Raw genomic sequence first — 13,423 nt, 5'->3', positions numbered from 1 at the left:
TCCAGGACACCCCTGGAAGCCTGATGCTGAGCTCACAAAAACATGAAGCAGTAATTTGTACCTTGGAAGGAGAAATAATCAATTGCCTGGAAGCACTGGCAAAGTAAGTTTGAAAAGCACAAGTGGACTAACAGGCTACTCTAACCTCATTATTTCAGATTGTCAGCAAGGCTTTGCAATAATTATTATCCCCCAGTTTTGAAATGTTTCTGCTTTCTCTTCGCTCCATGAGTGAGTGTAAGAATGGACTCATTACAGGATGAGCAGATAAGATAGTTCTTATTCCAATACAGTCCCCAAATCACACAATGCTTTCTCATAAACTCTAAAAAGAAGTAAGATATTTTGAATTTGGAGATAATGATGAGCATGCTCAAGAAGAGATCGTGCTTTACATCGCAGGTCTTGTCTTTCATCATCATATTATTAACCTAGTCAGTAGCAGAACATGAAATTCTTAGTCTCTATAAATCACCAGTCAATGGAAGATAGGGGAGAAGATAATTGAAGAAGACAAGGCATACTGGAAAGAGAATTTCCTTCTTGAGAGCTGAAACAAGCCATCTGTCTGTCTATGACTGTGTCTGTGTCTGTGTCTACGTCTATATATCTATATCTATTTTCATTTGGACTCATTTAGTTACCATGCCAACAGTTATTACTGTTATTATTTAAACTTCCTGTGTTAGATCCTAAGTCCTATAGGAACTTCTTGGACAAAAATTATTCTTAGGATCATAAATTGTATTCAGATTTTATTCAGAATTATTTATATTTCATTTCTTAGAGGAACTTTTTTTTTTAAAGATTTTATTTATTCATTCATGATAGACAGAGAGGGAGAGAAAGGCAGAGACACAGGCAGAGGGAGAAGCAGGCTCAATGCCGGGAGCCTGATGCGGGATTTGATCCCAGGACTCCAGGGATCGCGCCCTGGGCCAAAGGCAGGCGCTAAACCACTGAGCTACCCAGGGATCCCCTCTTAGAGGGACTTATAAAATGACTGCTATGTAACTTTTTGAGAAAACAAAATATTGCCATATCAGTTGCCTTTTTGATTCATAAAGTAGTTTTCTTTTTAATTCATGTACAGGTCAGGCTTTCTGGGTTTGAATAGGCATGATGAAAGTCATAGTAATTATTACACAAATAGATCTTATTCCTAAGAGGAGATTCTCGACATACCTCATGAAGCCGGAGATCTTTCTCATAAACAAGCTTTTTTACAAATGCAGCTATAAATACAACCCAGGCAACCATGAGCACAATTGGAAGAGAATAAGAGACACTGGTTAGGAAGCTGTAAAAAAGAACAAAAACAAAAGCAACAAAAAAATTCAGTGACCCAAATGAGTATCATCTGTGCAGACTGTAATATATAAAGAACACATTCCCTTTTACAGTGAAATCATACTCCTGTTTTGAAATTGAGCATAGTTATTAATATTACCCCTTTGTTTTTGAAGTGTGAAGCCGACTTAACAGTAGGGCCATGATTTTCTTGCTGTAATGTTGCAAAAGTAAAAAACAACTCTGGATTGTTAGATAAAATTATCATATTGTTTAGAGTGTGTTTGAGTATGTCCTATCTAGAAAAATAATTATTACATAGATATAATTGCAAAACTCAAAACCCTGTCTAAATTTTTATCTAAAAGGCAGATATAAAATTAGATGATGATTGGTTTATCTAGCTAAAAGCCATATCTTCCCAAATTACTGTATTTATCTACTCTTTAGAAGCTCATACTTATTATTAAACTAAATTTCCCAAAATGAAATAAAATAAAACTCAAAGCATTCAATTTAAAATGCAAACAAAGAAGTTCGATTCCTCAAAATGCTCTACGAGATGTTTCACATGTAGTATAGCAATGTCTTTTCTGATAATGTGCTGAACTAGGCAGTCACTGGAAGGCTTCATCAGGCGGCAAATATACTCCTAAGTGGCCTGCCCATCCCGGAAAGTTCCAATGCAGTGTTTCTCTAAGTTAACCATGAAGGGCTTAGTAAAACACAAATTTCTAAGCCTCACTCATAAGCTTCTCATTTATTATATCTAGGGTAAGACAAGGAATTTGCATTTTAGACAACTTCCCAGGTGATGCCGATGTTGCTGGTGCAGGGATCATAATTTGAGAATCATGGTTCTAACACTGGCCACCTTTTTATGAGGTAGGGCAAATTAGTAGTTTTCAAAGAGAGGAACTGTAAGTTGACCTGTTTTCCAAAGTAGGCTCCCCTGACATTTTCATGAGGAGATAGGTACCAAGGCCATTTCCTTTTTAATCTGTAAGGCTAAGGTATTACCTTCAAGTTCCTAATGAAAAAATGCAAATATTAATGGAACATGACATCACCATCATTCATTATAACTTTAGCCATCAGAAGTGTATCACCATCAAAGATATAAGGGTTATTTGGGCTTTTTTTTGGATGAGGGACGACTGATATTGGGGCCATATCCAATTTTCTTCATTCCTGGGAAACTGTCTGGCATGAGGTAGGCACTTAAACAATATTTGTTGAATGAATTTTCTCTTGGCTCAGATCCAGCCTTAATGGTATTTCTGGCCCTAGAATTAGGCAAAGGCCCTCATTCATTAATAACATATCCCCTGTAACGTTTCTTCCAAGTGATTGTGTATTTTAAGATTGGTTTGGTTTAGGTTTGGTTTAATATAAAGAAGAAAATGCTGGTCTCCTAACTGAAGGACCAGTAAGGTACCAGCTGTACAACTTTGGACATGTTATTTAACCCTTTTGGGGGGTTGGATTTAAGTTTTCTTCATCAGGAAAATACAACTAATGATACCTGCTCCTGCTTATCTTGCTGAAGTCATTGTGTAGAACAAAGGAAATAATATATGTGGGAGCACCTTGTATGCAATAAAAAATTTATATGTATGTGGAAGATAATAGGATCATTCTGTTCCATGAAGAAGACAGAACAGAGTCACTTTTCTTCTTAAAAAGAAAACTGGGCACCCACAATCTTAGGCACCAAAATTTGCAAGAAGAAAAGGATGAGCAGGAAAATAGATGAGAATTTTCTTTTAATTGAACCCACAGGTCTTTACTATTCATGCAGGCCATTGCAGTTCACACACAGTTCAGGCTGCAAAGGACTGACCGGCCTCCACAATAAGCAGCTGACCTTGACAACCCACTGATGGAATCCTCATTCGTCTCCCTGTATCGCTACTGCACAAGGGTTACATAACCTCATTTCATCTATAGCTCTTGAAGCAGCCAAAGGAGACAGATGCATCAATAGAAGGAAAAATGAAAAAAAAAAAAAAAGTCCAGAACAATCATCTGAATTGCATATAAACTGCAGTAACTGGGCTGGATAACAAGTGCAATGTCTTTAAAGTAATATTCAGCCTCCAGCTTTTATGTAGGAGGATGAGACTAACTGTGGTCAAAGTGGAGGAGCCAGTCAGTGCTACCCACCTGGTAGATTTCTTGGCCATTCAAATTCAGTTGTTTAAATCATGGTCTTTGTATCTTTTGTTCATTTAGCAAACCATTTTAGATAAAGATTCCTAGCAAGCAGACTAGTAGTGCATAACGTAGTTTCAGATAGCATAATATTTATCCTAGAGAGTTGATCAATGATGTGTTTTATTGAAATTTTTCCTTAAGATTGGCCATATGCTCGTAAATTTTAATGAAATTTGAGAGTTAGAAGAGATGCTAAGACTGACTCATTTAATCCCCTCCTTTAACTAGAGAAAGGGAAGACCAGTACAAAGTGGGTAGTGTCAAAATCATGCAGCAACGCATTCAGGTGTGGAGTCTGATTCTCCTGATTTGAGGGCCAAGGTCCTTGGGAAGCTCAGGGTTATGATCAAGAAAACCTGAATCATTTGAGAAGAACTTTGCCATCATTTTGGTAAAAATGAGCAGCTGTTGTAGAGCCATGCCCTGTAGTGTGGACCCTTTCCCGGAAATAAGCATTTGACAAAAATTTGGTGGAAGAGATCTTGATCCATGTGAATGGATAAACAGAAATGAGTTATCAAAAAAAAAAAAAAAAAAAAAAAGAAAAAAGGCTATTAAAAAGGGGTACAACCACCCAGACTTACTTGTCTTTCATGTAGCAGGGATATGGAATTGCCTGGACCTGAACCGCTACTTCTTGGGAGTTTCTTCCAGTCTGCAATTCAATGATTGCTCTCTCAATACTATCCTGCAAGTAAACAAAAGCCCTGCCATAGATCTGGTTATGTGATGGAGAATTGTGTGGCCCCGGGGCCCAAATCTTGGTCCTTATGCTTCTTGTGGTCTGTGCAGTCTTGAGACTCATGCGGATGGTATATTTTACGACAGGAGGAAGAGACACATTTTCAGAGTCATAGCGTCTATGTTGGCTTCTGTTAGAAGGAAGCTTAAAAATAACACCTAAAAATAAAATGGCAACAACAGCAGAAAGGTTATTTTATGGTTGACATTATTCACTGTTTGGAGGGTACACTTAGGGGGCAGCCAAACAGGCAATTGAGTTTGTAATGTGACACTAAGTTCAGGCCCCTAATTTACAGAAAAGATGGCTAATTGGAAGTGACAACTTCAGAGATTCAAAGCAGGGGTCTGAGAATATAATTACAAACTAAGTGGCCAGATTAAATATATCACTCCAAGCCACTTACTAAAATTAAAAAAAAAACACAATAAAATGAATAATCTTGACTGATTATGGACTTAACTTCACCCTGTAACTATGTAATCCATTTCAGTCTTCGTCTTCATTTTAACCATGCCAACAAAATCACACATATGCAGAAGTCTCGTCAGACGGTACAGTGGGATGACTACATGAAAGGTTTTCATTTCTAAGGACATCAGAGGGCACAGTGACCCCTCCCCCTGCCACTACTTTCCTGAGTTCTGGATGAAAGGGGTGAAGGAAGAATTTGGCCAATTTATTACAAAGAGAAGCTCAAACTCTAGTAGAATAACACTTACTTCCAAAGAGTTCATTGCTTTTGTAAAGCCTGTTGGCCTCTCTCTCCATTTCATCTACGTTTTCTGCTGCCTGAATACGGTCATATAATACACAGGAGGAAATATTTACTGTCAGGGAGGATAGTGTGTTAAGATGATCAATGAGGTCAATGCTGTTTTCTAATTTCAGCCTTAGAATATCTAAAAAAGCAAAACAAAACAAAACATATATTATAATGTTGTAATGCTGTAGTAGTAATGAGACAAAATACTTTTTGTTCAGTGCCTACCACTTAATAGATAATGAATAATAGGAACTTGTAGAATTTACTCTAAAATATCTGGTAATAAAAATATCAAGTAACACCTGGGAAAATGTGTCCAGGTGTACAGATTTTCATTGAAGAGAAAGTTGAGCTAGTTCCAACACAGTAGACCCAAGTTCAGAGAGTGATACCCAACTTAAGCCAACTTAAAAGTATATTATGCTACAATTTAATTAACCAGTGGCTAAAAGTGAATAATTTAAAAAAAACATTTACATATAGTCAGGAAGAAAACTAGAGACAAAACTTTCGAGTAAAACAGAAATGCTTTCCTTGTTCAGGGAATGTGAATGTGAATGTAAGAATTTAAACAAAGGGAAATTTATGTAGCGTGTGTAGAAAAAATAAACTCTACCATTCAATAATTTGTGCTACAGAATCATTTCTTAGGAGACTGTGAGAATCTATGCCACATAGTGAACAACTTTCTAAAAATGTTTGATTTAAAACCTCATATGAGTTATCTCTATTGATATCTGTATTAATCTAGACAAAATGATCAAGATTTTATTTCAGGTAATTACTCTGGAAGAAAGAGGATTTAATTGCTCTTCAATTTCATGATTCCTTATGAGGAAATCAACCGAGACAAAGGGTAAATATGAAATTGCAAGTTAATAAATCACTTGGCCAATTAAATTTTCACTGACTTGATCATCGTGAATACCAAGAATGTTGTGAGTATCATAAATCCCTTCTGAACCCAAACATGACTCTTCCATAGTCCAACGTAAGACTTAATTTCTCACAGAGGGGAACTTATTAAATGCATTTCTCATTAGAATTTAAAGTGAAATGGTTTGTTTGGTATAGACATTGGTGGGGGAGGGGCAAAACTGTGGTTGAACAGTGGCCTCCAGCGGCCACTGCAAATCAACACAACACCAAGGATTCCTTAGAAACGCTGGCAGTTAGGCTCAAAGAGGAGCCATGAGGGTCAGCGCTCCTTTAGTTCCAACTATATAAACTCCTAGATACTGAGTTACATATACAATTACACAAACATCAAGTCTCACTGCTACATTAATTTTAGTCTAATTTTAAATTCTACAACTCCCCTCCCATATGAGGTTAGGAAGATAAAACTTACATAAGAACTTTGTGTTGTATCTCCAATATTTTGATCAAATGGTTTCTTACCCAAATGATACTTTTAGAGAATAAATCCACTAATGTCTTCCTTTAATCAAATTCAGTCAACTATCATAATGTGCACACAACTATATACAACACAAATGTAAGCATAATTCCTCCCTACTGGTTTACAACCTGTGTTACTTCTGTTCCAGTAGTACCAGGGACAAGGAGGGGCACCTGATCCACTGCAGCCAAATTCTGATGCTCTCAATCTCTTCCTCATACTTGTGGTTGCATAGCAACAGTGAATGAGACACAGACTGAATTAGATGTCTTGCATCCCTTAGGTTGAAGGTGGGGATGTGGCAGAGGGAATGCATAAGTTCAGACAGGTTCCTTTGATCCTCTTTGCCTGTTCCTTTTAAATGACCGTGAGAGGAGGATCCAACCTTGAATACTGATTTAAGTTTATTTTCCTCTGAGTCTCTTCATTGCTTTGTTTTGCTTTTGCTAACTCAATAACCTCATCCAGTTACATTCTGGGTTAGTCAAAATGATTCTGAGGCTGGTGGAGATAAAATGTTAAATATATCCAGAAATAAACCATTTCATCTTCCTTTGTCCTTAAGGACTTGCTTTTCATCAAGTTATCAAAAAAAAAAAAAAAAAAGGGTCCTCTTATTTCTATCAACCTACCAATGATTGTAGGAAACTGCATTTATATGAAGTATATAATGCTGAAACTAACTGCAGATATTGGGCATCCAAATAGTTGTTATTACTTGTAATTATACGATGATTTGGGAAAAAGATATACAGGATTTTACTTTTCTTAGAATAACTAGCTAAAAATCAAAAACAGAAGAAAGCAAAAAGTTTCCATATGCAACCATGTTTCTCATATTTCTGACATGACTCATGAACAAAGTTTTGTGAATCTGGACTTACCGAGTTCATCTATCTGTTTCAATAGTTCAACAGCATCGAGTCCCACAGAGAACTTCACAAAAACTTGCACAAAGGGGTTCCTTAGAGTATTCTAACAAATAGTAATAGGGAATCAGTGTCAACAGAAGAAGAAAGCATGTCTGTCTAATCACCGTTTCTCTAATAACACCTACAGTGAAATGAAGTAACCACTACTCCACATTATAAATGCATCACCTTGCAGCCCTCACATAAAAATCCTTGAGAAAGAAAGAGAAGGTATATGGCTGCTAATGACTAGAAAGAAAGAATCACTAGACACAAATTGGTCAGCAAGCTAAAGTAGCCAGCTCTGAATCTAATTATCAACATCAGAAAATTATATTCAACGTTAAAGGTCATTTTTACCCATGGCCACTACATTGTTTTTTGATATATGTTGTATACAATTGTAGTGGTTCATAGTTGAATTTTGTTCAACTGAAATAAACTAAAACAACTCCTCAAAATTGTGATAACACAGTTGATTGTACCCCACTTCTCCTACTTCCTAGCTATGGGCTCTCAGAAAGCACTCGGCTTTTTTCCAGCTTCATGTTACTTTTCTGTAAAGAAAGAATGAATGGCTCATCTTATCAGAACAGTCAAATGTAAATTACTATAATATCATTTTATATTGTAAAAAGCACAATTATGTGAACACAGAAAAATGAGCTGATAATAAAACTTTAAATTACTCTATATCCATGGAAAGGCTGAAAATTTTTTAAAAAGCATAAATGCTTTAACATATAAAGACTTTTATAGCTATCTTCCAAATTAGGAGACACAGCTTTTACTACTGTAGAAGTACAACTAGGTAACACTTACTGAGATCTTATTGTGTACTGGACACTGTCTAATACACTTTACCTTAATTTTCTTGCAGTTTTCCCTAACACCTTGAGGTTGCCTACAGACACAAAATTAGTAAGGGCCAAGAGGAAAGTTGAAGGCAGAGAAATCAACTTGATTAAGGAAATGTTTACCTTATGTGTTAATTTATGGCCTACTTTTTATGTGAGCCAGGCTTAAGTTGGTTTTCCCTTTAGAGGACAATTCAGTACCACTTATTATTCTGTCCTTCTTACCAATGTCTTCGGTTTTGTTATCACAGAGGTAAGTGATTAAGAATAATATGTAGTAACAGAGCATATATACAATAGAATTAATTCACTAAATCTATAAGTCTAAGAAAAGTTGGCAGCATGCAAACCAATGGCTATCACACAGCTACATGATGACCCAAGTCCTTTAAATTCTATTTACCAGGAATTAATTTGTGCATCATGAAAAAACTGAATCAGAGCATTACTAATAAATAAAGCACTGTGCTAGTTGCAGTTCAGAGCTGACCCCCTGAGCCATATTGCCATTCTCCCAGTACTCCTTTTTCCAAACAGTCTTATGATATGTAATACTCTTTTTATACACATCCACACATATGATCCTCACAAATCCATGAAGTGGCTATCAAAATGCTCATTTTAGGGATCCCTGGGTGGCTCAGCGGTTGAGCATCTGCCTTTGGCTCAGGGTATGATCCCAGTTCGGGGATCGAGTCCCACATCAGGCTTCCTGCGAGGAGCCTACTTCTCCCTCTCTCTCTGTCTCTGCCTCTCTGTCTTTCATGAATAAATAAAATCTCAAAAAAAAAAAAGATTCTAATTTTAGAGATTCATAAACTGTAGATCAAGTGTCTTACATATTTTGCCTTGGGCTTCACATTGGCAAAGCCAGGTGTTGTGCTATAAGTTTTAAATTTCAAATTTGTGTACATGTGTAGAAATAAGTTTTTCCTTAATAGCTTAGAATGATGATCTATTCTGGTCTAGAATAGACCAGAAAGTTACTTTGATGAGATGATGGGCCTTTTATGGACATGGTCACAGAATTTCTCCACAGCAAATTACTGCATTTTGGAACTACTAGGCATAGATCATGTCTTTTGTTAATTCACTACTTTGGCCAACAAAACTTTCCCTAATGAAATCATATGTGTAGGGTTTTTTTCTGCTCCACAGGAAAAAAGTTTTAGGAAAAAAGGAGCAGTCTTCCATTTAGGAAAATACATATGTCAATAATGTACTACTCAAGTGGTCTTGGTTATATAAGACTCATCAAAAAAAAAAAAAGGCCAATTAAAATGAACATATGTAAAATTAGAAAATTAGAACCACACTTAATAGTAAATTGTGGGGAAGATGTTTGATGAAAGTTTATGTTCTTCTATTAATAAAATTATTCAGTATCTTTTTCAGAAATGTATTTTATCATTTATCACACTATAGTATAAATTTTATGTATTATTTATAATAAAAGCCAGATTGTAATTGTAACTATGAGCTAATTGTTAGTCAAAACAAAGACTGAGCAAAGCATCATTTGGGTGTAATTTTTCTGACAAAGTTGTGTGACACAAATCCTTTATGTTTAACTTCTTGAGCATGATTATAAGAAGGCCTTTTTGGGGTGGGTGGCAAATATCTTTTAGCTCTCCATCAGTTTTCCATGGGCCTCTCTCAATATTCTGATATGGAAGGCATTCTCTCTTCAAGTTCCTAGGTTGCCATCCTTCCTGCCGTTTTCTCTTCTCTAGTTGGTAACTGGCCTGACTCTGCTGCTCCATCGTTAAGTTGTCGATAGCTCTGTTTGTGATTGGAACATTTCCCTACATGATCTTCATCATCTTCAGAAAGCCTTGAATCTTTTGCAAGAATTGCCAATTACACTTTTGAGCCAGTGTGCATTGTATTTGAGTTGCATTGTCAAATCTTTAACCTAGAGTGTCGTATGTTTCAACCAAAGAATTCCCCAAATTTAACATTCTTCTCCAGAATATTAATATTTTAGGAATTCTGGTTCTGTTAAAATAGCTAAAAATAATCTAATGTGGAGGAACCAATAATATCAGCACGTTTAAAGTACTTTTTACGGCATTTTATTTTTGGAAAACAAGATTTAAGTCACTATTTAAGTCAAGTTCGACCTATAAGATGGCTTCTCTCTGAATTACAGAGAGAGGACCCACCACAGGAGATGAAGAGGACTATGAATGGGAGTGACACAGATCTGTTATCCTGTCTTAGGCTTTTTCTTAGACGCAATTTAATCTACTGAATATTGATTCTGAGTTACTATCTGCCCATTCCCATAATGAAGGTGATTAAAATCTAAAGAATTACAATTCCTATGAAAGAGAAAGACAGAGCCATGTCTTACTTGGAGCATGGGAATCGTCTGGTTTAACAGGTGGAAGGAATTCATGAAAAGTGGCGAGTTATCCATCCACTCTTGAGATTTTTCTCTTAATTCCGACAGCTGCCTCAGAGTCACATTAGACTAAAAGACAAAGAAACAAAAATAGATCCAGCCCATTACTATTTTTCCTATATTTCAAAAAGGCATTTTTAAGGTTGTCTTGTTACAGAGCTTTAAGAAACAATTCTAAAAGGTGGAGCTAGTAAAAGCATAGTGTCCGAAACCCCACAATGTCAGAGTTTCTAAGTGGTGACTTTTTATAGGGTCAAGATCACTTGTAAAAATTCTGGAAACTGTAAGGTTTGCTTCACTGTCCACAGTTAATTTAGAGTCAAAATGAAGATGTACCTTCTGGAGTTCTCAGAAACTATTTTTTCCAGTGACACATTTAACTTTACTACTACAGAAACACCCTAGTTCAAGGATATGAGAAAGATGCTTTCACATACCACTGGTGGAAATGAATATGTTACAGCCCTGTTTGGAAAGTAATCTGATAACAGTCATGAAATAAAATACGTTATTCCTCAATCCTTCAATTCTGAACAATCATCTCATTAAAATAAAAATACCACCGTATAAATAATATGCACGAGAGCATTTGTTGTCACATTATTTACATTAGCAAAAAAATTAGAAGGAAACACTCGAAACAAAATGAATGCCCTAAAATTGAGGACTGGCTGAGTAAATTCTATGATATGAAAAAGTTTGCAATTTTCAAAAAGAATGAATTAAACTACACCAACTGAGTTGGAAGAATTTCCACAAGGTATTGTTGTGTGAATAAAGCAATGCGTAGGTAGAAAAGCATTGTAACGCAACACCATTTTAATAATGCAAACAATGACAAAAACTCTGCATATGAATAGATATGTAGCATAATAACCTATAAAGAATTAGAGAAATGTGCATAAATTACAGGAAAACACATTTTTGAATGCTAAAATTCATTAGTTACATGAAAGAAAGAGTAAGATCAAGAGGAGAGAAAAAGAGAACCAAACAAAAAGGAAAGTCAAAAAAATGACTGCACTTAGGAAATAGGCAGGTGATGACTTCATTTATGCAAAGCTATACAGAGGTATAGTCAATAAAGCAAATAAGATATTAAAATGCAAACAATAAAAACAAAGAACCTTTTAGAAACTAGTGATGAACTCATGTCCATTTTTATATAGACCTAAACTGATGTCATATTCACTTAAACTATGGTCTAATGTCCAAGTAATGGTAAAGCAGAGACTTTTTTTTTTTACTTTCACTCTATCATTTTAAAAATAGCACGTTTATAATTCAAATCATGAAAGCTAACTTTAAAAGTTGGAAAGAAATTAACTATGGTTAAATTAGGTAGATAAGTACAGTTACTATTAATAATGTCTTTCTCGACATCAATCTCTTATATAAACATAACATGTTGAATTGTACAACCTAATATGAAGCCAAAACTTTAAAATTTAGGGATTGTTTTTGCTCAAACTAGCTATATAATGCTTTAATATTATTTTTTTCTAGTGCCATTATTTTTACACACTTTGAAAATTAGACACTACTTGTAGAAAACTTTTCTGCTTTTGGAGACAGGCTGAAAAATCTGAGGTCTTGCTTCAACTCATCTCATTCTCAAGGGTCTACACAGTTCCTGTCTCTTTAAAGAGCTACCAACCAATCAACATTGTTTACACATATAAAGAGCAGACTTTGAGAATTAAGAGTTTCAGAAAGCCAAGGGTAGCAGTAGGTAAGATATAAAGAAAGCGGAGTCAGCTATAGTAAATTTGGAAGTTGATTACTTTAAAAATCATCTTAATATTCAAGATAGAAACTTTGAGTTATGATGGTCAAACCTTTTCCATTATTGCCTTTGTGATGGGGGTATATGGTGCGTACAAAATTTTTCCCAACAACATAGGTTTTAAGAAGGCCCAAATCACAGGTCCAGCAGGCATATTAATGATGTCTTTATAAAGGGAGAAGCAAAATGGTGCTGGAAGGAAAAAGTGAATAAAACCATTTAGTATATGTATCTAAAATCTATTTCCTTATGGTAAATTGACACAGCTTATTGTTATCACACTCAAAGATACAGGTCTTCTACTTCCCTTATTATTAATGGTTATGAGGCCGCTGGTATCAAAGGAAGAAAGTGTAGTAACAATTTTTTTTTAGGTATGTAAGTTTAACCCATTCAACAACCTTATAATAAGTGATGGCATTTTGCTAAAAAGGAGTTAGAGAGGTTGAACATCACATTTCAGAATATCTCCCAACAGATTTACCTCATTAGTGCTTAATTTAAGAACACATACAAAAATCTGCTACTAGAATAGTAGTACCAGATACATAAGAGTTGTTCCCTGAATGTTGAATGAATAAAAAGATGAATAAATAAGTCAATCCAATTGGTATACTCAATATCCATATATTATGTGGAAGAGCTCAGTTGATGGAATTTTGCATTTCAAGCATCATGGGGTTGATGTGCCCCTAAATGTTTATAGTTCTGCTGCATTCAGAACTTTTCTAATTCTGGAAGTTAACAAAAATGTTGACCTAAGCAGATTTAAAGCTTTTTTTAAATTTTTAAAAAATTTTTATTATTATTATTTACTGGCAAGGATGGTGTAGTTGTGACTGGCAAATTCTCAGTGTGGTAATTAAGACCTTGAAGTAGATTGCTGAGTTCAGATCACAGCTATGACACTTTCAGTTTGGGTGACTGTGGCCAAGTATTTTGTCTATTTGTGTCTCAATTCCCCTTACTAAGATGGAGATGCACACCTCCTAGGTTGTTGTGAAGTGTGAATCAGTTAATACGCAAACATGTTTGATGTGTGGTA

The 13,423-nt window shown here is 35.4% G+C and overlaps 1 protein-coding gene across 2 annotated transcripts in view; it reads right to left on the bottom strand.

Moving 5' to 3' along the window:
• The window catches only part of ABCA12 (ATP binding cassette subfamily A member 12), a 275,603-nt gene that overhangs the window by 55,018 nt on the left and 207,162 nt on the right, over window positions 1-13,423 (bottom strand). For both annotated transcript variants that reach the window (XM_077884812.1, XM_077884813.1), the window contains 6 exons: window positions 12,431-12,570; window positions 10,542-10,661; window positions 7,302-7,392; window positions 4,972-5,151; window positions 4,092-4,407; window positions 1,186-1,300 (listed from right to left, as the gene is read on the bottom strand). In XM_077884812.1, coding sequence (XP_077740938.1) covers window positions 1,186-1,300; window positions 4,092-4,407; window positions 4,972-5,151; window positions 7,302-7,392; window positions 10,542-10,661; window positions 12,431-12,570 — 962 coding nt within the window. The remainder of the gene's footprint in view (window positions 1-1,185; window positions 1,301-4,091; window positions 4,408-4,971; window positions 5,152-7,301; window positions 7,393-10,541; window positions 10,662-12,430; window positions 12,571-13,423) is intronic.

The sequence above is a fragment of the Canis aureus genome, chromosome 36 (genome assembly GCF_053574225.1).
Source record: "Canis aureus isolate CA01 chromosome 36, VMU_Caureus_v.1.0, whole genome shotgun sequence".
In the NCBI taxonomy this organism is placed as follows: Eukaryota; Metazoa; Chordata; class Mammalia; order Carnivora; family Canidae; genus Canis; species Canis aureus.
Note: the sequence above shows the minus strand (reverse complement) of the source record. Positions and strands in the feature narration are given on the sequence as shown.